The 26,206-nt window shown below is 39.7% G+C and overlaps 1 protein-coding gene across 2 annotated transcripts in view; it reads left to right on the top strand.

Moving 5' to 3' along the window:
• Nucleotides 1-25,849, top strand: part of syk (spleen tyrosine kinase) — a 199,035-nt gene extending 173,186 nt beyond the window's left edge. The window contains exons 9-14 of one of the 2 annotated variants that reach the window (XM_043714053.2): nt 400-577; nt 982-1,185; nt 6,843-7,032; nt 8,388-8,528; nt 14,186-14,298; nt 19,936-25,849. In XM_043714053.2, coding sequence (XP_043569988.2) covers nt 400-577; nt 982-1,185; nt 6,843-7,032; nt 8,388-8,528; nt 14,186-14,298; nt 19,936-20,011 — 902 coding nt within the window. In that variant the 3' untranslated portion in view covers nt 20,012-25,849. The remainder of the gene's footprint in view (nt 1-399; nt 578-981; nt 1,186-6,842; nt 7,033-8,387; nt 8,529-14,185; nt 14,299-19,935) is intronic. The other variant, XM_087997072.1, reaches the window with a different exon arrangement.
• Nucleotides 25,850-26,206: the final 357 nt, after the last annotated feature.

The raw sequence follows: 26,206 nt of genomic DNA, 5'->3' as shown, positions 1-26,206 counted from the left end.
ACTGTAAGTAATCTAATCTTAATATTAAACTCACATGCTGGAATAAAATCTCAATGTAGATTTCCCTGATTGCACACCAAAACTTCAGCTAAAAACCAACAAATGCCTCACTTTTTTCTGGAGTCACAGCAAATTATTTAGAGAACTCGGAGAAATTAACTATCACAGTCAATCATCCAATGTGCTCTATCTAACCTTTGAAATTTCACTGTTTGATGAAAATCCAATAATTAAAACATTGCATGTATGCACTCAAGGTGATCAAAGAGTGTTATATAAGTACTATAGCTTAGTGCTGCCAAGTCACTCAAATGCTTTGTCTCTGAAAATCTCTGTAATGCTTTCTGTGCCAAACTAATAATCAAGGTCAGCACTGAACACACCTCTGTCATGTGACAGGTACTCGAAGAGATGCCATGCCTATGGATACCAATGTCTATGAAAGCCCATATGCTGACCCCGATGAGCTGCAGGAGAAAACACTGTATTTGAAAGATGATTGCCTTACACTAGAAGAAAAGGAACTTGGGTCTGGTAACTTTGGTACAGTGAAGAAAGGAGTTTATAAAATGAGGAAGTAAGTATTTTTGAATTAGATAGTACACACTGATGCAAACTTCAGAGTGGAAGATAAACACTATCTTCAGCTTGCTAATATTTATGTTTTAGCTAACTAAAAGGTTTACAATAAGCACCTTGTTCTAGATGCTTCCTCTTTGAAATAAATTAATAAATAAAACATATTGTGTTTAATCCAACTATTTATTTGAATAGGTAATAAATTAGTTGAAGTGATATTTTAATGTTCTTAAAGAAAAATGCAGCATTTCATTATTTGAATTATATGCCATTATTTACTGATATTGGATGTCAATTTCGAACCTGTCAGCTCTTCTCCCCTAATGCTCCCAAGTTAATCCCAATCCCACATACTGCCAAAAATTAAAATTCATCCCATTGTGTCTTGAATTGTTTTAACAGGAAAAACATAAGTGTAGCAGTGAAAGTGTTGAAGAGTGATGATCCTGCAGTAAAAGATGAACTGATGAAGGAAGCAAAGTTCATGCATCAACTTGATAATCCTTACATCGTCCGCATGATTGGGATATGTGAAAGGGAGTGTTTGATGCTGGTGATGGAACTTGCAGAGCAAGGCCAACTTAACAAATTTCTGCAGGCTCACAAGTGGGTCCAGTTTTTCTTTGTAAATTGTGATATTTCAATTTTCAGCAAGTCACTCAAATGGATGCCCACACTTTTGATGCCATGAAGTTTTTAAATCACATACTCATGCAACATTTTGCAAACAAAAATGGTGGTTAATTTTACATGGTTAATTTGTATAACTATGCATATGAATCCGAAAAACATTGGTTCCAAATTTCAAACTTAATACTTGATGCTCATAAATTCATTCCAAAGAAATACTAGGAAAATCAAAGCTACTGTTTTCAGTCTTTGCCACAAATGTTGTTCCATAGCTTCACTGAAAACTGTCAGAGGCTGAGCCAAACTGTTTGCAATTGTGATTTTGACATCATGAACTTCCAATCACACACCTGCACCTTTACTTGACTACCTATTTCCGCAACCATAAAATTGTCCAGATTGCTGAAACCCTTACCTCTACCTTTGCCTGATCACTGAAACCCTTACCTATACCTTTGCCTGATCACTGAAACCCTTACCTATACCTTTGCCTGATCACTGAAACCCTTACCTATACCTTTGCCTAATCACCGAAACCCTTACCTATACCTTTGCTGATCACTGAAACCCTTACCTATACCTTTGCCTAATCACTGAAACCCTTACCTATACCTTTGTCTAATCACTGAAACCCTTACCTATACCTTTGCTGATCACTGAAACCCTTACCTATACCTTTGCCTAATCACTGAAACCCTTACCTATACCTTTGCCTAATCACTGAAACCCTTACCTATACCTTTGCCTAATCGCTGAAACCCTTATCTATACCTTTGCCTGATTGCTGAAACCTTTGCTATCTACAGCCTTGATCATGCAGCAAGGTCCTGGCCAGCCTCACACCTTTCTACCCTTCATAAGCCTGGGATCATTCAAATGTCTGTTGCCAATCTCTTTACTCTCATAAAATTTCACTCCTAAAATGTTCTGATCAGTGGCTGACCTACCTTGCTTCCCATATGGGAATTGGTTAGCTCAGTTAGCTGGATGGCTGGATTGAGATGCCACACAATGTCAGCAACATGGGTTCAATTGCCATACAGACTGAGATAAGCAGCTTTTCAACCTTGTGGCTTAAATAAGATTAGTGACTCTTGGATTAAACTCCCCACAGTCATTTCCCTCTCTCTAATGACAGAGCAGCCTCAAAGAATATGATGGCTTTCACTTTCACATGAGCTTCCAGTTAAACAATATCTCAATTTTAAAATTTTCCAGGGTCTGAACCTTCTCTATTGCTATGATCTCCTCTAATTTCACAAACTCCAAGATATCTATGGTCATTGAATCATGACACTTTCAGTATTCTGAATTTCAATTACCGAACCATTGATGTGGTATTGTTTTAATCTGTTTGGGCAAAAAGCCCTGGAATAAAAACAGCAATTGCAGGATAAACTCAACAGGTCTGGCAGCACCTGTGGAAAGACAACAGAGTAAAAATTTTAAGCCTGGTGAATCTTCTGCAGAACTGATACTAGTTTGGAAAATGAGGTACTTCTGCTGTTGACTAGGAATGGGAGAGAAAGAGAGTAAACAGAGAGTTGGAGAAGAAATCTGGAAAGAAAGAAAGACAGTTATGCAAACAAAGGAATGGCTGATTGTAAGGCAGGAAAGAAGTAAAACTGATAGTGGGAACCACAAATATGTGAAAATCGGTTGGCTGGGCCTGAGGTGTGGGAATGGGTAAAACACTGGAAGCGGATGTTTAGACCCTAAAGTTATTGAATTCAATACTGAGTCCAAGAGGCTGTAGGGTCCCCAAGCGGCTGTAGGGTCCCCAAGCGGAAGATGAGATACTGTTCTTCAGCTTGCGCTGAGCCTCACTTAAGCACTGCAGCAGGCCCAAGACAGAAATATTGGCTAGGGAACATGGTAGTATTTTGAAGTGGGAGGCAACTGGAAGCTCTGAGTTATTTTTTATGAAAAGAATGTAAGTATTTTGCAAAGTGCTCATCCAGTCTGCGTTGTGTCTTCCAAATTTAGAAGACGCCACACGTAAACAGCAAAGCTCTGGTATTCCCTTTTGCTATCTTGCTACCTCTTGTTCCTCCTTTAAGACACTTGTAAACATAGAAACAGAGAAACTAAGAGCAGGATAAGAAGTTTGTGATCTCTTGTTCCTTATGATCATGGCTAATTTAATGGATTCATAGAGTCATAGAGTAGTGCAGCACGAAAATGGACCATTCAGTCCAACTTGTCCATGATGATCAGATATCCTAAATTAATCATAGAATCCCTACAGTGTGGAAACATGTGATTAGGCCCAACAAGTCCACACCAACCCAATAAAGAGTTTTCCAACCAGACCTATTCCCCTACCCCTACTATTCTACACTTCCCCTGACTAATGCACCTAGCCTACTCATCCTTGAACACTAAGGGTGAATTCGCATGGCCAATTCACCTAACTTGCACATCTTGGTGAACTGTGGGAGGAAACCAGAACACCCAGAGGAAACCCACACAGACATGGTTAGAATGTTCAAACTCCACATATACAGTCACCCAAGGCTGGAATCGAACCTGGGTCCTTGGCACTGCGAGGCAGCAGTGCTAACTACTGAACAACCATGCCACCCAATCTACTCCTATTTGCCAGCTTTTGGCCTATATCCCTCTAAACCTTTCCTATTCATATACCGATCGAGATGCCTTTTAAATGTTATAATTGTACCAGCCTCCACCACTTCCTCTGGCAGCTCCTTCCATACACACACCACCCTCTGTGTGAAAAGATTGCCCTTCAGGTCCCTTTTAAATCTTTCCCCTCTCACCTTAAACCCACACCCTCTAGTGTTGGATTCCCATGCCTGAAGCAAAAGACCTTTGTATTCAGCCTCTCCATGCCCCTAATAATTTTTTAAACCTCTATTAGGTCATCCCTTACTCTCCAACGCTCCAGGGAAAAAAAACCTTAGCCTATTTCGTATCTCCCTAAAATTCAACTCCTCCAACTCGACAACCTTCTTGTAAATATTTTCTGCACCCTTTCAAGTTTAAAAATATCCTTCCTATAGAAAGGAAACCAGAATTGAATGCTGAAATCCAGAAAAGATCTAACCAAATATTTTCTGTCTTACTGATATATTTTCTCTTCTTCCCATGTCTTGATGCCTTTAACATCTAAAAATGTATCTGTCCCTTTCTCGCATATATTCAGTGATTTGGCCTCCACAGCCTTCTATGATAGAGAATTCCTCAGGTCCATTATTCTTGCAGTGAATGAAAGTTTCTTCATCTCAGTCCTAAATTGTGTCCCCTCTATTTGAGATTGTGTCCCCAATTTTAGACTTTCCAATCAGGGAAACATCCTCCCCACACCTAGTCTGCTCAGCCATGTTAGAATTACATATTTTAGATATGTTTCAATTGAATCCCCTCTTAACCTTCTAAACTCTAGTGAGCATAGGGGAATTATAGAATAGTCCTGTGATCTCCAGCATGTCCTCCATCTGTTGTGTTTGCTCACTCACTACATTTGTCTAAATCACCTTAAAGCCTCCTTGCATCCTCTCACAGCTCACAATTCTTACCAGTTCTGTGTCATCAGCAAACATGGAAATGTTACATTTGATTCCCTTATGTCTGAGTGAATAGCCTTGGCCCAACACTGCTTCTTGTGGCATCCTGGAGTGCCTGCCATTTGAAAAAAGATCCATTTATTCTCACTTGCTGTTTCCAGTTTGTCAACTAATGCTCTGTTTGTGCCAATATGTTACCTCCTGTGCCAAGGGAATTGCCCAGCAAATTGAAAATTCTTCTAAGCAATTCCTCTGTGCTTAAAACCCTCCAAAAGCATCAATTTAAATTGGAGAATTTGGAGGATTACATAGCCGAACTCCTGGCCAACTAAAAAACTGACTTCTCAACCACAAAACCCCAACTGCACATCTCCTGACCCATTAGCAGTCTTCAGATTCTGACTCTATACCTCTCCTCTCCCACCTGATCTAACACACCCTCTCCCCTGCCATTGGACCCAACACCTCCATTTGCCCCCAGGACAGTCTCCGACCATGAGACTCAAAACCCATTGTCCCTACGACCTGATAACCCTATCTCACCACTGGACCCAATACCCACAACCCACTCACTGCTCAATCCAGACCTCCCACCTCACCCTAATGGCTGAATACCCTCTTTCCCCTCAGGAAAAAAAAGTGCATCCCCACTTCCATGGGGTATGAACACCACTCCTTTGCCAGACCCGATATCCTGACCACCCCAACTACTCAAAGCATTCCTGATCCCCTTCCCAACTTGCACCCCGACATTCTACTCATCCAACTCCCTACTTACCTGGCACCATACCCATTGGCTACCCTATCCCCTACTTACCTAGAATTCTCCCCATCTGACAACCTACTTAACTGGCATCCTACCCATTTGATGCCCTAAACTCACATTACTTTACCCTTTTACAGGAGCTGTCTAAAGGAGACCTGAGTAGAATCTCTTGTCAGAGATGTAGAGCTCTTTAACTTACTGTAATAAAGTAGGAATGGACTAGCAATTTGATTGTGAATCCAGCTGCTCATTATTTTGGGTCCTGATTACCAGTGCTATTAATAGCTTTAAAAAAAATAGCTTTGCAAGAATACCACATTGGCTCAGATGTTGCATTTCAATACAAGTTTTACATTTCTTCAATGGGCGGAGACATTTCTTCAGCCAGAGAGTGGTGGGCCTGTGGAATTCATTGCCACAGAGTGCAGTGGAGGCTGGGACGCTAAATGTCTTCAAGGCAGAAATAGATAAATTCTTGATGTCACAAGGAATTAAGGGCTATGGGGAGAATGCGGGTAAGTGGAGTTGAAATGCCCATCAGCCATGATTGAATGGCGGAGTGGACTCGATGGGCCGAATGGCCTTACTTCCGCTCCTATGTCTTATGGTCTTATTTTGGATCAACTCTGTGTTCAGCACAAATGACAGTTTTCATTGGTAGGCCAGAATCTGCACCACTTTGGAAACCAAATTCTTATACGTTCCGTGACTGGGGTAATGGGCCATAGGATTAACAGCTGCTCTTTTACAATGACATTTTGCCATATTTTGTTCAATTTCCAGTCTTAGGTGAACTACAATAATTGAAACAGTAGGATCACAAAAAGAATTGTCCTTGGCTCCACTGCAAGCATGTTCCTTTCCATCAATTCCATTGCTTATCTCAGCTGTGTTGGAAAAGATAGCTTTGTATCCTGACCTCTTATTCAACTCAGAGTTGAATAGCTCATGCCATACACTGAGCCCACGTCCACTTTCATAAAAAGCTCACCTCAGCTCCTACCTCAAACTCATCCCTGTTCTTGTGCTTTTCTTGCTCAACAATTCTAAAGCTCTCTTGACCAGCCTTACAATCTCAACTAGTGAAAAAAGAATTACTGCACAAAAACTCCATTGCCTGTGTCTTCTCCAGTATCACATTCCATTTTATATCTCTCATAATCTTGTTGGCCAGCAGAAAAACAAGAAAATATTAAGAAACTGGTAATAAGCAATCAGTATGTGATGTTCACATGCAGGAAAAGCTGGATTCCTTGGAATATATGTTGCTCATTGATGATGAAACTAGTTTGTTTTAACTTCTCCTGTAATAATATTTCAATAATATTTTAAATTTTCAGAGATGTTACTATAACCAATATAGTTGAATTAGTACATCAAGTGTCCATGGGAATGAAATACTTGGAAGAGAAAAATTATGTTCACAGGGATTTGGCTGCAAGGAATGTTCTTCTCGTAACTCAGCATTATGCTAAAATCAGTGATTTTGGCCTGTCAAAAGCCATAAACTCTGAGGAGAATTACTACAAGGTAAGTTATGTGCATATTATTTTATGATTTCGACCATTCTGAAGTATTTGCTTCTTAATTTCTCTGATTTAAGTTCAGATATTATGTGTGATATAATGAAATTTATAGCGGATTATGAAGCAATCATTCGACAATTGTCAGAAGTAGCATTCATAACTTGCATAACAGAAGCGTTTCTTACTTGGGTAATGGATTGTGTCTTTTTAAAAATATGTAATGCCTGTATTTATGTCTGTGTGTATATATGTGGGTGACATGGTGGCTCAGTGGTTAGTACTGCTGCCTCACAGCGCCAGAGTCCCAGGTTTGATTCCAGCCTCAGACAACTGTCTGTGTGGAGTTTAGACATTCTCCCCATGTCTGCATAGGTTTCCTCCCACAATCCAAAGATGTGCAGGTCAGGTGAATTGTTAGTTAGGGGTAAATGTAGAATAGTAGGGTAGGGGAATGGGTCTGAATGGGATCCTCTTTGGAGGGACAATGTAGACATGTTGGGCCAAGTGGCCTGCTTCCACACTGTATGGATTCTATGATTCTAATATATATGTGTGTATGTATAAAGGTATGCTTTGGGTTCATGGTTGCAATCCCACCAGTTACGTCCCACTGTAACTTTGCTATTTGCTCAAGACCTGCATCTGAGAGTACACAATCCAGCTATGATCTCTTTTGCATCCCTGCTTCATCATAACACCCACTTCCCACAACTCCAACTTCGGTAGCAAACTATCAACTGACTCAATATTAACTTTCTTATGCAATCTTCAAAAAATCCTCCAAACTTACAAAAGTCACTTGGAATCTATTCCTTTGACCATGGCTTTAATTACTTGTCCTGGCTCAGAATCTACCTAGTGAAGTCCTTTGATAGTTTTGTGTTTAACCCAATTCAGATTGTAAAACAGTTATTATAATGAAAATAAGACTGATAAAGACCACAAGAGCATCAAATGTAGGAAACAAAAATGTTTTTCTGGTATTGTGGTAAAGGTGAATACACAACTTGAGTTTCTGGTGAAGATAGGCTAGGTTAAGAATTAATCTGATCACAGGATGGAATATGTTCTATTCAAGAATACCAAGAACACGAGCATGACTCTTAACAGCTAATTATTATTTTATTTTAGGCTTCTGGTCAGCCCAGTCTGCAAGCACTCAATTCTGCCTTCTCTTTTTCTCAGGTTAAGCAACAGCAATGTTAAATATACACACCCAAAACAATTAGCACTGTGATCAACCCTAATACCAAAGTACAACACAGAAAAAATTGTCAATATTATGACACTACATTCTGATTTTCTCAAGGGCACTAATTGCTATAAAATCATTTGTTTTCTCTTTTAAATTCATTTTAGGCTAAAAGTACTGGCAAGTGGCCAATAAAGTGGTATGCACCAGAATCCATTAATTTCTTCAAGTTTTCCAGCAAAAGTGATGTCTGGAGTTTTGGTGTGATGATGTGGGAGGCATTTTCCTATGGTTTAAAGCCCTACAAGGTATACATAATTTCTGTGTAATATAATATAATGTTGCCTCGGTCATGTCAGTGCTCACTTTGCCCAACTGCAGTGTTGTCGGGAAATCAAAATTAAATTACAGGTCTGTCAGAGTGTTATCAAAATCAGTGTTGCTATTTATAATGAAAAATGTAACAGCTTATGCTCTTATTCAGCCTATTTTTATAAGAATCAAATATAGGAATATTGCAGCAATATAGAAATCAGAGTAACGTTTTTGAGCCTGTTCATCACTCTGGCAGCATAGCTGATCTGAATTATAACTCCACCTAAGGTAATTATATATGTATCTAATTACCTTAGATACATATCTGCTAATACGATGGACTAGGATAAAAATATCTGATTAAAATTAGGAATTAAGCTAATGTTAATGTTTTTTGCGAAACAAATACCCCCTATTGGAAGGATGTTGTAAAACTTGAAAGGGTTCAGAAAAGATTTACAAGCATGTTGCCAGGTTTGGAGGGTTTAAGCTAAAGGGAGAGGCTGAATAGGCTGGGTCTGTCTTTCCTGGAGCATTGGAGGCTGAGGGTTGACTTTGTAGAGATTTATAAAATCATGAGGGGCATGGATAGAGTAAATGGACCAGGTCTTTTCTATGAAGTGGGAGAGTCCAGAACTAGAGGGCATAGGTTTAGGGTGAGAGGGGAAAATTTTACAAAAGGACCTAAGGGTCAAATTTTTCATGCAGAGGGTGGTGTGTGTATGGAATGAACTGCCAGTGGAAATGGTGAAGGCTGATGCAATTACAGCATTTAAAAGGTATCTGGATAGATATGTGAATGGGAAGGGTTTAGAGGGATATGGGCCAAGTGCTGGCAATTGGGGCTTTTAAGATTAATATAAGATATCTAGTTGGCATGGATGAGTTGGACCGAAGGGTCTGTTTCCATGTTGTACAACTCTATGACTCTACGATGGAGGCTATACCAGAATGACGTAAGGCCCACTGCCCTCAAATTCCCTGGGTGTGTATGCCCTGTGACACTTTGTCAAAAGTGCTCCCTTCAAAACATAACGTACATTCACAGTTGCAGGGCCAAATCACAATGCAAATCTGGAATTCCATATGTGAGCAGCATAATGCTAAGACCAGTACATATAAACTGACAAACTTGTCAGCCACCAATATCATCAGCAGGTGTTAAAATATTAAATATAGACTTCCATATTGAAACATTATTCTGTATCAATGTTTCTTTCTCACTCAATGCTAATGGCGTAAAAAAATTTATAAATAGAGAAAATACAGAAATATTGTTATATAAACAATCTCTCTAGCAGAACTGTTCATATCTTCTATTTGTGAAAGGTTTCACTAAGACACCACTCAGCAGCTCCGCTGCCCGAGGAGCTAGGTTGCCAGATTATAAGGGCGGCATGGTGGCACAGTGGTTAGCACTGCTGCCTCACAGCACCAGAGACCCGGGTTCAATTCCCGCCTCAGGCGACTGACTGTGTGGAGTTTCCACGTTCTCCCCGTGTCTGCGTGGGTTTCCTCTGGGTGCTCCGGTTTCCTCCCACAGTCCAAAGATGTGCAGGTCAGGTGAATTGGCTATGCTAAACTGCCCGTACTGTTAGGTAAGGGGTAAATGTAGGGGTAGGGGTAAAGGTGGGTAGCGGGTCGGTGTGGACTTGTTGGGCCGAAGGGCCTGTTTCCACACTGTAAGTAATCTAATCTAATCTAATCTAATCTAATCTAATCTAATCTAATCTAATTAAAAGTGGGCAGTAGGTGCACAATAATGTAATTTGGGTGTTCAGCTACCCAGGGAACTGCTTTACTGGCAATTTTGGAAGTAACCTCAAATATGGGTTGAAATTTAGAGATGCATTATGTTCTACCTCTTTTATTTCCCAGGGACCAGACTTCTTATTTGTGTCATCCTCCATCCAATATTCACATTCATGTATAGCAACAGGAATGGACCTTTCTGTAACACAAGTCCATTCTGTCATTCAGTCTGATCTTGGCTGACCTGTACATCAACTCCTTGAACTTACTTTTTCTCATATACTTTATTTAAGACTGAATTTAAGAAATAAAAACAATGCCAGTTGGCTTAACATCAGTCATTGGATAAATATTAACATTTATTACAAAGTATAGAATAGCAGAACATTTAGAAATACATAATTTCATCAAGCAGAGTTAACATGGCTTCATGATGGGGAAAATCTATTAGAATTATTTGTGGAGTTGTAGCAGTATGGATAAATGGGAATCAGTAAATCTAATATATTTAGATTTCTTAAAGGCATTCAATAATGTCCTGCACGTAAGGCCACTTAATAAGATAAGACTCCATGATGTCAGGAATAAGATATATAGTATGGATAGAGTATTGATTAACTAATATAAGACAGCAAGTTGGAATACAGAGGCATTTTCAGAATGCCAACCTGTAATTAGTGGATTAGGGATTAGTGCCAAGGCGACAATTATTTACAATATGTACTCATGGTCTAGATGAGGAGATTGAACATATGATTTGTACAGATGACGCAAAAATAGGTGGAAAGGCAGTTGGAAAAGACGACACAGAGTCTACTGAGTAATATTGACAAGGTGAGTGGGCAAAACATTGGCAGATGGAATGTAATGTGGAAAATGTGAACTTGTTCACTTTGGCAGGAAGTGTAGGAGAGCTGAATATTATTTAAACGGAGAAAGACTGAAGACAGCTGCAGCATAGAAGGACTTGGGCATCTTCATGCATGAATCATAAATTGTTGACAATCAAACTTAGCAGATAATAGGGAAGGAAAATGGAATGGTTGGACTTTATTTCAAAGGGAATGGAGTATAAAATTGGGGAAGTCTTGCTAAGACTATACAAGGTGCAAGTTAGACCACACCTAGAAAAGTGTGAATAGTTTTAGTCGCTTTATCTAAAAAAAATTTACTGGCATTGGAGGCAATCCAGAGAAGCTTCATTACGTTGATATAGGTGTGCAGTTTTTTTTGATGATGAGAGGTTAAGTATGTTGGGCTTGTACCAATTGGAGTTTAGAAGAAGAGAGACTTTATTGAAACATATAAAAATCTTAGGAGGTATGAAAGGCTGGATGCTGAGAGGTTGTTCCTTTGTGGGAGAGTATAGGACCAGAGGGCATAAACTCAGAGTAAAGGATTTCCCAATTTGGACAGATGAAGAGGGATTTATTCTCTTAGAAGGTAGTAAATCTGTGGAATTTGTTACTGTATAGAGCTATAGATGTTGGGCCATGAAGAATAATCAAGGCTGAGGTAAACAGATTTTTACTCTAAGCATATCAAGGGTTATGGGGCAAAGGCAGGAAAGTGGAGTTGAGGGTTATCGAATCAGCCATTATCTTATAGAATAGTGGAGCTGAGTTGATGGGTTGAATTGGATATTTCTGCTACATGACTTATAGCCTATTAAAGAAGTTGACTTTGGTTTGTAAATTTCAGTTTAATTAACATTCTGAACCATTTAAGCAATAGAGTTGAAAATTGTGCTGTGTGTTCAAAAGTGCTTTTGGACTTCACTCCTGGTTCACCTAATAATGCCCCATTTATCTGGATTGTCCCTCTCGAGGAATTAATTTCACTGTATCCATCTTCTGCAATTCCTTAATCATTTAAAGACCTCAATTAGGTCACATCACACTTTCTGACATTGAACCCAATTTGCTGTAATTTTGCCCACTGATCCCTCCCACTGATCCATTTCCATTCACAAATTTATGTTCTTACCTAAACAACTTAATGCCTCCCTTTGTTTCCATTAAATAATTGGAAGTGTAGGACACATCATAAAATTCGGTCCAATAATAATGAAGAAATTGATGACTCTTTTAAACAAAAAAAATCAGTGCTTTCTAATACAATCAGCAATAGGAAATTAAATAATTCAATGGAGTGAAATGTAACTGATGAGAATAAATAGCTCATCCAAGTAAATACATGTGGTGAAAACTTGAACCCCTAATAATATCTGTTGTTAAAACCTCTTGCCTCACCCCACCGATCTGGGGATATTTCCTTTGTCTGTCTCCTTTTCCCAACTTGACAATGACCTCCTAAAAAATTAACTAGGTTTATCAGATATTGAGGAAGGATCACTGGACCTGAAACGTTAACTCTGATTTTCCTTCACAGATACTGCCAGACCTACTAAGATTTTCCAGCAACTTCTGTTTTTGTTATCAGATATTCTTCCTGATTTTCTTGGATTAGCATATACTTTTACAAACTAAGTTACTCCAGTGATGTGTTTTAGCAGCTCCTGCACAACTGACATTAAACTAATGATCTGTTATCTCAAGTGCAATTTTTTGCTCACAGTAAATCCACTAGTTTCCTTCTCTTGACTTTATTTTCAGGTTCAGCTACACAAATAATATTTTGTTCTCTGCCTATACTGTGAAACTGGGTGCAAAGGGAGCAATCTATCTAGATGGCAGGGATTGTTGGCAACTAATGCTGAACTAAACCCAGAGCTCCAATGGAATAGAATTCCAAATTGCTTATGGGAAGCCAACTGCCAGGGCCTCAAATTCTCATGAGATATCCTGCACCTAAGAGCTACCAGCTGATCAAAGTCGAGAGTGTGGTGCTGGAAAAATACAGCACGTCTGGCAGCATCCGAGGAGCAGGAGAATCAATGTTTTGGGCAAGAGCTCTTCATCAGGAATAAGGTTGTGAGCCGAGGAGGTGGAGAGATAAATGACAAGGGGGTGGGGCTGGGGAGAAGGTAGCTGCGGGTGTGATAGGCAGATGGAGGTGGGGGTAATTGCGATAGGTTGGAGAGGAGGGTGGAGCGGATAGGTGGGAAGGAAGATGGACAGGTAGGACAGTTCATGAGGGTGGTTTCCATATCTGGTCCACCCTCCTCTCTGACCTATCAGCATTACCCCCATCTCCATCTACCTATTGCACTCTCAGCTACCTTGCCCCTTGCCCCACCCCCTTCCCATTTAGTTCTCTACCCCCTTGGCTCACAAACCTCATTCCTGATGAAGGGCCCTTGCCCAAAATGTTGATTCTCCTGCTGCCTGACCTTCTGTGCTTTTCCAGCACCACATTCCTGACTCTGATCTCCAGCATCTGCAGTCCTTACTTCCTCCTAGCCAGTCAAGGGCCAGCAGCTTTACAGGTCTAGCAATGCCACTAGGAGTGATAACCATTGTCATATTGAGATTTGCTTTTCAACCACTGGCAGTTACTGGCTGGAATGGCTGGCAGCCACCAATGCTCCTTGGCATGGTGAGTCCAAAGACCTGTCTAAGTAACAGTAGTAGATGATAGAGCTCCAAAGAGTCTTAATGAGAATAGGTACTTAACTTAAATGCTAAGGTATGGTTATTGCATGATGGCAATAGGTACAATTAGCATTAACTAGTTAGATGATATTACAAGTATCCAAACCATGTACACCATATCTGTCTCTGTGGAACCTCTCAACTATTCCAATGTGCACACCTGCCCATTTTTCAGGTGCTCCCACTCTCCAGCCATGCCCAATGGCATCAGGTAAAATTCAGCCTCAGGTATCTGCTTGTGATCTTTTTTTCACTTCCTAGGGTTAAATGCTATGAAAACCATCTGCTTATTCAGTGTATTTATTTGCAACTTAGAGTTCATTAAATATTTGATTTCTGCATAGGGAATGAAAGGCCAAGAGGTTGTACAAATGATTGAATCAAATAATCGACTGGATTCTCCAGTGAGATGTCCTGTTGAAATGTATGAATTGATGCGAGAATGTTGGACATACAAGTAAGTCATTTCCTCATGTTTCAGTTAACAGCATAAAACCTGGGGCAGAAACCTACAGGAGTCTGAGTAATGTGGTCTGTGGTAAGATGTGAGGCAGAATCAAGTACTGCGAGGCTCACTTCGATGTCAAGATCATCTCACTCTATCTTTTATGCTTTAGTATGCTTTGGTGAAATGTTCACTAGACAGTGATGAGATCTCAAATGATGAGGATCAACATTTGTTAAATGCCTTTTTAACAGCACAACCCACCTCCTTAATATTCAGCCTTTTAAACAAATTCAAAAAATATGCTAGCACTGGTAAAACTTGACAAGGAGACCAAAATATGTAACTGGTGGAATAAACTCACCACTTGCTCTGAAGACCCTCCATGTTGGAAACTGAGCACCAATATCTCAGGGAACACTCTACAGGCACTAGTCATTAGCATCTGACTTGTGTCAGCTTCTGAGACTTTCGTGGCATATCACTGATCCAATTATATGACATTTTTGCACTTTAATGCTATATCTCAGACCAGTTATAATGCTACAACAAGGACTATGTTCTCAGGGCCTTGCATCCAGCTGCTAGACTGGATCAGCTGCATTTCTAGGCTTTTCACGCTGTCATACCGCAACCTCAGTTTGAGACTACCTGGATGCTCACAGCATCGTTGCCTTGCATTGCCCTGCCCTTGCTTTTTTGCACTTTGCCCCATTTGCCAGAGATAGAAGGCTCATATTACTGCTGTCTTTCCTTGCTGTTTAGTGCAGATAATAGCTAGGAAGCTTGTCATAGTTGTCAATATGTATCACTAAAGTCAAGGAAGCAGATCTTACTCAAAGGATCCTGGCACAGTAAATTAACTGCTGCCTCTGATACCAGTTCAGGTACTTCTTAGGGCTGTAGAGTCAGGATCCTCTCCTCATCTGAATGATGGGCAGCACACCACACATCTTTACTCTTTCTGCTATATTGTGTGTTGTTTTTCTCCTGGAATGAAAGAGAAGTAGTTCTTACTAAAGATGAAAAGAAGATGGCACTGATGTTACTGTTGGTGCAAGGGTGGGGAGGTGTCCTGAGTGGGTAAGTAGACAGTGGAGAGGGCATGCAGGATTAATGGTGTTGAGGGTTGGCATGAGTGGGGAGGATATTACTGGCAAGAGCGACAGAAGTGGAGCATGTGCATTGGTGGGAAGTAGTGATAGTAGTAGAGAGAGTATGTGTGCGGTATTGAAAAGAAGATGGTGAAACTTACCTGAAGAAATGGAGAAAGTCATTAATTCATATGGTGCTGGGCATCCCTCCATAATGAAACTGCCCTAACCTAGATGGCAACTGTGGAGTAGTCTGGCATGATTTGGTGTTGTGGCCTCTACTGCTGGTGCTGTGACAGTATTAGGGCTGGAGACATTGATGTTATGAATAGAAATAAAAATAATGACTTAATATCTGTTTTGGAGATGTGGTTGCAGGGCGACTATTCTGGGAACTCTATATTCGAAAGAGGTAAAAGTTCTGGAAGAATAGGCAGAAAGGAAAAGATGATGAAATAACTTTGTTAATATACCAGTGCAGTGATGAATAGTGATTACAGGTAGAACAGACCACAATTTCAACTCAGTTTGAATAGAATTAAGCAATAGCAAGAAAAAGAGGTCATTGGTAGGAGTTGTCTATATGGCCTCAAAGAGTTATGTACTACAGCAAAAAATATTCATTGAAATTCAGTTTTGAGGACAGATTCATGAGTGTGGGACTCTTTTCCTTGGAGAGAAGAAAGCTGAGAGGAGACTGATAAAAGTTTGCAAAATCATGAGCGGCCTGGATAGAATAGATAGGGAGAAACTGTTTCCATTTGTAAAAGGAACGAGAGGGCATAAGTTTAAAGTGATCTCCAAAAGTAGCAAGTGTGAATTGAGGAAAAACCTTTTCACTCAGCCTGTAATTAATGTATGGTGCCTGGGAGTGAGGTGCAGGCAAGTTCAATTCAGGCATTCAAGAGGACATTGGATAATTATTTGGATTATATAAATATTGGAACAGGAGTAGGCCATTTAGCCACTTAAGCTTGTTATACCATTCAGGGAAATCATGGCTTATCTGTGGCCTAACTCCCAAGCTGACCTTTGGCCAATTTTCCTTAGTACTTTTAATTAACAAAAAATGATCTGCCTCGGATTGAAAATTCACAGTCATTTTTGGAAGAGAGTTCCAAACATCTACCACCTTTTGTATAAAGAAGTACTTCCTAGCATCTCCCCTGAACTGCCTGACCTTAATTCTTAGACTACACCCCTGAGATCTATAACCTTCAAACTTTAGAAATAGTTTATCTTTATCTACCCAGTATTTTCCTGTTTAATGTCTTGAAGACTTCTATCAGATCACCCCTTAACCTTAAAAATTCTAGACAATCCTTGAGGCCTAATTTGTATAATCTCTCATGTATTATTCATGTAACCCAATTGTCCTCCCTCTAACACCAATGTATCCTCCCACGGTATGATGCTCAGATCTGCTCCAAGCAGGTTCTAACCAGGGTTTTGGATAACTGCAGCATAATGTCTATGTCCTTATACCCCAATCCTCTCAATATAAAGAACAGTATTCTATTAACTTTCTTGATTGTCTTAATGAAATATACTCAAATCCAAGGGGACTTGAAAGGATAGAGGTTTCCACTAGTAGGGAAGTCTCAAATAATGATGCACCCACATAAAACTGATATGTGAAGGAATTTCTTCTTCCAGAGGGTAGTGAATGTTTGGAGATTTCTATCCCTGTGAAATTTGGAGGCTAGATCACTGAAAGAATTTAGAGATGAATAGATTTTGAAATACTGGGGTGTTGTGAGCTATGTTAAGCTGGCACAAAAGAGGGTTTAAGGCCTGATGCCAATCAGCTATGACTTTGTTGAAAGACAGTGCATGTTTGAGGGCTGACTGGCCTACTCCTGCTATTATTTCTTATGCTCCACGTAGAGGTTTTTGAAGCAGTTAAAAACAGAAACTGAACAAGGGAACAGTGAAAGGAAACTGACCTTCCCAGTTTCTAAATAAACGAGTTTCTTGCCTACTACTGCTGCTGATTCTTATGTTCTTTTGTTAACTTTCTCTCTAGTCCATCCTAGCGTGGCATAGTTTCCTTTCCTAGATTAATTTCCGATGGTTCAAATGACTCACCAGTTGGTACTTGCCATCTCATAATCCCTGTTTCCTGCATTCTATTTAAGGGCTCTTGTCTGGACGTGAAGGTCAGGCTGGACCAGGTTATATCTCAGGACTGAGGAGAAAATGAGGGCTGCAGATGTTGGAGATCAGAGCTGAAAATGTGTTGCTGGAAAAGCGCGGCAGGTCAGGCAGCATCCAAGGAACAGGGCTTATGCCCGAAACGTCGATTCTCCTGTTCCTTGGATGCTGCCTGACCTGCTGCGCATTTCCAGCAACACATTTTCAGCTCTATATCTCAGGACTGCTCATTTGTTCTCATAGCACTCACTCTAATCTTGTACCTTCTTGGATTCTCATTGTAACTCTGCTTTGCCTACCCAGCTTTGCTTAGTCTTGCCTTTTAGTTCAGGCACAAAGTCAAGCACTTTATTATGGTTGTCAGCAGTCAAGGTGATAGACATGTTGCTGCACATTACCATATTCTGTAAATATTCTGTTACACCTGAGCTGTGTGCCAGCAGTATACGCAGCAGACACACTGCATTCGCCTAAATTATATGGCTGTTTCTCAAGGTTTAAGTAGAGTATTGTTCAGTCATAACATGTGAGACACCCTTTAACTCTGTGGTCTTGGCATACTAAGTCAAGGGCAGTCATTCAATTTTGGCTTGAGCAGTCATTCAACCATTTGAGACAATCATGATCAGGACCTTTTCACCATAAGGGATGAGGACCAAATGACTGGTATCCCACCACAAATTTGGGTTCTTTCTGCCCTGAGAGAAAGGAAGAAATTGAGTAAGATGAAATTGGATGACAAAGATGTTAGTACTTGTGCATTTGGGGAAAAGATGTAAGATGCCTCCATTGAGTGTGAGAGGTGCAGAATCCAAGCAGGGTTCATGGTGTGGGGTTATTAGGTATGTGAAACTGAGTGAGGGAAGATGTTGCACAAAATAGTGAGTGTCTTGGTGGAAGGTTTGGGTAGTAACAGAATTGATTGAGTGTGAGGAAGCAAAGATAAGATTACCTTCTTTCTACAATGTTGGATACTCCTTCAGATAATTGACCCAGTTGACAATCTCCAACAAGTCTGGTAGTATACTGTAGTCTTCACACCCAATTCTGCACCACTCTATTCACTAGGACCTCAAAACAGGCTGCAAATGTCCCCTTCTTCACCAGGCAAAATATCACTAAATGTGCAATTTAGTTCCAGACTGTCAGTACTTGGCCAAATACGCAACAGCCTTTTAAAAATGGTGCTGGTGCCAAGGATCATGGTCTACTCTAGAACATACTTGCTTTGGCAATTTCTTCTTACTACAGAAATTGATAGAATCCAGCTAGCATCTGATAAGGGAGGTGCGATAAGGGCATGGTAGATTAAAGGACAAATTTGGGATGATAACATAAGAAAATTCAGACAGCCTCATGGACAGAAACCTTTCATAAAACTTAGCAAAAGTGATACTTAGCCAAAATATCATAAGATTCAGCCCAAGATGTTTCATAGGATTGATTGATTTATTGTTATCACTGTACTGAGATATAGTGAAAAGTGTTGTTTTGCTTGATATACAGGCAGATCATAACATACAAAATGCATACAGGAGAACAGAGTGCAGAATACAGTGTTACAGCCACAGTGAAGATGCACAGAGAGAGAGATCAAAACCAACATTTGAGAGATCAATTCAAAAGTCTGTTAACAGCTTGAATCTGTTGTACGTGTATTCAAACTTTTATATGTTCTGTACGACAGAAGAGGGTGGAAGAGATTATAAGCGAGCTGGAAGGAGTCTTTGATTATATGGTTGCTTTCCCAAGGCAGTGGGTCATACAGGGTAAAAACAATGACCGCAGATGCTGGAAACCAGATTTTGGATTAGTGGTGCTGGAAGAGCACAGCAGTTCAGGCAGCACCCGAGGAGCAGCAAAATCGACGTTTTGGGCAAAAGCCCTTCATCAGGAATAAAGTGATGAAGGGCTTTTGCCTGAAACGTCGATTTTGCTGCTCCTTGGATGCTGCCTGAACTGCTGTGCTCTTCCAGCACCATTAATCCAAAAAAAGTGGGTCGTACAGTTGGAGTCCAACATCATCAGACAAAAATCAGGAGCATATGCTCCTGTTCAGCAGTGAGTGAGACACTCAGCTGAGTTCTGCAGTGGATCTGCCCATCTCTAGATTGTATACAGTTGCTGAAAAATTTCCAGTTGACATCTTGAAAGCTGATCTTTGCTCCTTTTAGCAATGGCCACCAAAGAGAAAAAGTGTTTATCATTGTAAAATGTTGGAAGAATTGAAATGCCGTGTGACTAATTAGTACCATTAGTCCAAAACCTTATGCATATTGTAATTTGATGTCATTTGTACTATCTGCCAATAACAGATTGGGGAAAGCTTGACGTGTAATTCTGTTTCCAGGTTAACTTGCTGAAAAATGCAGTTATTGTGCATTTTCTTTCTTCTCTCCAGAGCTAATGATCGGCCAGGATTTGTCACTGTGGAACACAGACTGCGTGAATACTACTACACTATTTCAAAGGAATAGAATACCCTGTACTTCCTTTCAAAGAGAAGCTTTTAACCAGCATTTAGAAAAGATTAAGATTTTTTTGCTCGTCATATGCAAATTATATTCACTGATTAATATGAAAATGCCTCATTCCATTATCAATATAAATTTTAAAATGGTCAAAGTTCTTAAGTCTGGAAAGAGTAAAATGGCTTGTTTATACCTGAAGGCTAAGCAATTTGCTGCAAACTGGTTATTCCAGGACTCTCCCTATTTAATGTTACACTTCAAATTCCAATTAGTGGAACCACATATCCAGGGATGATAGGTTGGATGATTTTCACAGTTTAGATTATACCAGCTCTTTAGAGCTGTGCTGGGGAATGGGAGACCTATCAGAATAATGGAAGAAGGCATTTGGGATTTGGTAGGGAGGGGGTTTCTCCTGTCTTCCTAGCAACACAGGATACTTCCATGGACAAAAAACTGCCAGAGAGATATTTTCTAATCAACTTATTTTGAGATTTTACTATACAGCTTTGGAGCAGCTGGGATTTGGACCTGGATCTTCTGGCTCAGAGGTAGCGACATTATCACAAGAGGCTCTATGAACAGCAGTGGAATGGTTTCTGCCAACCTGAATTAATTTGTTGTTTAGCAACTATTACCTGCCCCCTACTGGCATTTTACTGGTATTTGTAAGGGTTGCTGTTAAATGGTAAGACTGTCAGATAAACCCTGGTTCTGACCAATATGTCTCCTTTATGTAACTGTCCTGTTACACTGTTGCAGCTTTTGGTGAGCCCTTCTATTTGCAGAACCTCCTGGACTGACTCCAAAAAGGTAAATAAGAAAGCTTAGCTTGCCTTCACAGATGTTTCAACATGGAGACGTCCTCTTCAGCTTCCTGCAGGCTACACAGTGGCCACTTTTACCTCTTTTGTGGCTACTGGTAAAACGTCAGCCAGGGTTCCCAATTGTCAGGTTGGGTCTCGCTTTTCATTTCAAATGTGGGGCTATATAAAAATTTCCTCCCAAGTTATTTTGGAAATTTGGCCCTTCTATCCGATCCATATCTTTCAATATACCATCTGTCAACTGCAGATATAACTAACAGACCTCCAGAATTAAGAGGAATTTGTACAGATGATCTTTATATTTTAAGTTATCTTGATATAATGCATTTGAAAGCACTTTCCCTCCTTAGTCAAAAGTCTGTGTATTCAAGTCCAATTTCAAAACATGAGTAAGTAACCTAATTTGACATGCCACTGCAGTGATGAAGGAAAGCTATATTGTTGGAAGTGCTAACTTTTGAGACAGCTGTTAAGTTGAGGATCCTCTCCTAAGTTAAGTCATTCAGATGTGAATGAAAACTCATGCACCAGTTGAAGAAGAGGAAGGATTTTGGTTTATAAGTATGTTGGCAATAGATCAAACTTTGTTGATAATACGATCTTGGGACATGAAAAAGACCCAAAAAATCTTAAATAACAACACAAGCACAAAGCAGTCCATTGTACATGAAATGTGTTGAATGACCCCGAATTGATGTGATCAAGTGCTCCGTGAATGGAGATTCTGACCCAGATTTTCATCTTCAAGGCAGGAATTGCAAGTTTGGAGATTTTGTTTTGGTAATACCAGCCCACCTCTTGTCTTGCATTACCAGTCCATGCTATTTTCATGATGAGATGGTGGAAGCAGTCTGGAGGTTAGGGCCAACATCGCTTGAAGCAAGTCCAAGATGGGAATGAGAGAATGCAGATGCTGTATGGAGTGGTTAGAAGGCCAGCTGGAACATCAGCTCAGTTCTGTAAATGAATTTTTCAGCCCTCTTCCCTCACCCGCGTGCCCTCACACCCCCATCCACACCCATATCCCCTCCACACTCCCCATTATCTTTGCATGCTCATTGACAAAAGTGTATACTATGGCAGAACTTTATAATAGCATTATGAAGGTGTTGCAATGGTCACGAAACTGTCAAAATAAACAGTTATTCAAACTCCACTTGAAAAAAAGGCTTCATCCCTTTAAGTGGTCATAAAATGGTCAAAATAATCAAACAGTCATCCTCCACTTCTTTCCAAAGACTGTAATCATCTTGTGTCATAAGATTGTCAAGTAAAATGAAGATCACTCTTCCCTTGATAACTATCAATAACCACTACTAACCTGAATTCATTATTGGCATCTGAAGCTCAAGGAAACATTCATAATGAAAATTCATTGCACAAAGCTTTCAGAGCTAAATGGTTTAAAACATTTGAGTTAGTCGAACAGATGGCCATTCAAATCTAAACACATGACTAACCTGTTGACTAAATAACTCAATTGTTATATTGCTTTAAACGTTGAACTGGTGACTGCCCTGTTAATCAAAGAAAAATTGAAGTGGAGGGTCCAACTTGCACACTGAACCCTAAATCACAAGACTGTTTAGTTCATTAGATAACATACTCTAATGTAACTGACTGCTTTCCAGTTTCACAATGCCAGTCAATTTGATGGTAACTCATCTATTAAGACCAACGCCCTATCATTAATCACTGTTAAAACATATTTTACATAATTATATTAAAGGTAAAGTCGCTATAGCCTTACCAGATTATTGGGCTGTTCTCTCATTAGAAAGTGAGATGACCAGTTTAATCTGAGTATCACCATGCCTCAGGTGACGGGAGAGGTAGAGAACAAAAGTCCTTCTTGTAATCTTTGCCAGTGTGGGAATTAAACCCATGTTGTTGGCCTCACTTTGCATTGCAAATCAATCACCTTAGCTAACTGACCCCCTACCATTCCATTATATTTGGATATGTGAAATCATCAACTATTTAGAACTTACCTGTCAACAAGTTTCTGACTTCAGATTTGGGATCCCCTACCCCCCAAGGTTAATGAGTCCTCTAAGGTACCATTGAAACAATTCATCAGGCAATGCTGTATAGGCTTGACTCCATGAGGGTAGCTCCAATTTAAAATTTCCACCCTCATAATGAAATCAGCCTGGGGCAGTTGAGCTGTATGTGTGGTCATTACGTATGCCATTATCCTGAGACACCAAAAATGTTGGTATGGGAATCTGAACTTCATGACCCACTGAAGTCCAGCATTTTATTTCCAAATCTGTCGATATTTCAAAGTGGAACACTGTTGATAATACCAGAACTACGAATATCACAAATTGGGAAGAAAACTTTGAGCAAATATTCAGGCAATAATGTTCAAAAAATTACAACTAATTTTATTTTTGATTATTTTTGTCTGATTATTTTTGGGTTACATTTTCTAGCTGTAGACTATAAATAGACAGACAACCTATCATTATTTGCAGCAACATCAACAAAATGCACTCATAATTGACAAAACAATGATTTTGGCCGTTTTAACTTTCAGACTTGTAGGTATTTAAACAGAAGATACAATTCATCCGACTCCAGTGAAAGTATAACAGGTGTTGAGATTCTTTCTGCAGCATTTTGACAAATTATATATGACTACCAATGCCTTTCACTATTTTACTGTAATTTAATTTGTATTGTTTGAAACATCGATTTTTAAAAAAAGAATTGGTGAAATCCAATAATTCACCAGTTCAGTTGATGAGATTATGCTTTCAGGACATATTGGAAGAAATCATTGAGACTTAAAGTTGTTGTTGTTGTGGGCAGGGTCCACAAATTGATTTTTGATTTTTTTTAGTTCTGCAAGTGAGTTATATACATGATTCAGAGCTGGTTAGATCACTTTACATGGTGTTTTGTTTCCAGTTGCAGCATGTTTGTTTCTTTTTGCTTATTTTCTTACAATGAAAGAGGACTGCCTAAGTGTTTGTTACTGAGCCATGTGATCGTACAAATTGATGAACAAGATAAAGACCAGCTAGTCAATGAACACTGCCCCACAGCCATGATGGCCAAAGCACCAAGATAAAACACATACAAACCCCTACACAATCCCCTCTAATGAGCTTGGCATTTGCAATAATCTGTGAGGCCTGTTTTGGGGTACTGTGTCCGGTCTGCCATCCTGTTATAGGAAGGATATTATTAGAGCAAGAGAGAGTTCACAAGAGATTTACCAGGATGTTGTTGGGTATGGAAGGTTTGAGTTATGAAGAAAAGTTGGATAGGCACGGACATTTTTCACTGGAGCAAAGGACGATCAGAAGTGACCTTACAGAAGTTTATAAAATCATGAGGGGTAGAGATATGTTAATGGTATGGAAGAGTTTATGTCTTTTCTTTAGGATAGGGGCTTCAAGATTAGGGGGGCATATTTTTAGTGTGAGAGGAGAGAGACTTAAAAAAAGACATGGGGACAAATGTTTTACACAGAGGGTGGTTCGTGTGTGTTATGTTCTTTCTGAGGAAGTGGTGGATGCGGGCAGTGTTACAACATTTAAAAGACACTTAAATAAGTACACGAGCAGGGAAGGTATGGAGGGATATGTGCCAGGAGCAGGCAGGTGGGACTAGATTAACTTGGGATTAGTGCATCATGGACTGGTTGGACCGAAGGGTCAATTTCCATGCTGTCTGACTCTATGACAATCATAAACCAGGGGGAGTAAAACTGTTTATGTAAAGCATAATTCCTTTCCACATACTTCATGTGATTACAAAAATCCAGGCAATCCCATGGGCCAAATGCTACCTATAAAGGCCCTTACCTTCCAAATGATGAGATTAGTACTCCAGTCAACATTTATTCAAGTCCCCTCAGGATTACCCAGAAATTTCATTGAAATGACTTCATGTGAGTCTTACGCAATCACATACCTCCAGAGAATTTTTGTCATTACAATGTGTGCCTTTAGCATGTTTACATATTGTTTCTCATTTTGTATTAAGTTTTTTAAAGCTGAAATTAAAAAAATATATAGCACTGCCAAAACAATTAGAATTACCAAAGTCAAGGGAATATTAAGTCCTCAATAAGATTGGGGAAGCTGAAGAAAACAAAACTTATTTTTTGGTTGCCAGTTTTAAAGAAGTTATCAATAAGTTTTGAAACCTCATCAAAATTCTCAAATAATAGTGTTTCATACTGTATACAGTGTAGCATTTCCCTTTGTGACATGATCCCTAGCTTTGGAGTAGTGGACAGAGGGCTTAACACTGGCCTATCACATGCATTCTAGAAACCAGGAAATAAACATACCTAGTTTGTGTTTACAATGTGGAATCTTGCTTGCTGTTAGTGGATATCAGAAAGCATACACCCCATCTACATGCCTATGCTTTTTAATCCATGTTCAATGCTGGTGCAACCATGGTGAAATTATACTGCAATTTGATAACTTTTATTAACCTAAAGACTCCAAGATGAACTTATGACAATAAATGTTCATGTTGTGTCCAAGTCACAAATGTTGACTGATTATAATCGACAAGTTACTGAATCCTATATTTGACATGGAACCTTGCTTGCAGGGTTCATAAATCAGGGTTTAAATTATTTTGTGGAAAATTAGTGAGAAATGGGAACCCTGTTATTTGACTTATACTCCCAGCAGATGGGTTTCTGTAATATGCATACAGTTTTATAAAGGTGCCAATGGCTATTAAGCAAAAGAAAAATCATAACTGAGCATGTATTCTGTAAATGAAGTAAAACTCGTTCCTATTGTGTAACCAACAAGTTCTGTTCATTTGTATGATTTAACGTCGACTCAGATAATTTCACTGGGGCTGATTGAGTGACTGAGTTTCTTTTGCAAGGTCTGCAATATAACTTTTTTAGGATTATGCGATGTTCATGCTTTGTTCCTTGTGTTTATGGAAACATTTGCTTAAAGTGCAAATAAAAAGTCTGTGGATTCAATTTGCAAAACTCATTGAATAAAAATGCAGAATTTTAATTAAGAAATTTGGTCTGTTTCATAGTTGTGACCTCTGTAACCAGCAGTTCTGGTAACAGATTTGCTGAATATAATATTTTTAATGATTAGATCAATTACCTACCGTGTGGAAGTCCACACCGACCCTCCAAAGAGCAACCCTCCCAGACCAATTCCCCTACATTTACTCCTGCACCAAACACAACGGGCAATTTAGCATGGCCAATTCACCCAACCTACACATCTTTTGGATTGTGGGAGGAAACCAGAGCACCCAGAGGAAACCCACGCAGACGTGGGGAGAACATGCAAACGCCACACAGACTGTTGCCTGAGGCGGGAACTGAACCCGAGTCCCTAGTGCTTTGAGGTAGCAGTGCTAATCA

The sequence above is a fragment of the Chiloscyllium plagiosum genome, unplaced genomic scaffold (genome assembly GCF_037043375.1).
Source record: "Chiloscyllium plagiosum isolate Xiang-an unplaced genomic scaffold, Cpla_swu_hap1 HiC_scaffold_2, whole genome shotgun sequence".
NCBI lineage: Eukaryota > Metazoa > Chordata > Chondrichthyes > Orectolobiformes > Hemiscylliidae > Chiloscyllium > Chiloscyllium plagiosum.
The sequence above is the reverse complement of the archived record's forward strand: the minus strand, read 5'-3'. Positions and strand labels throughout refer to the sequence as shown.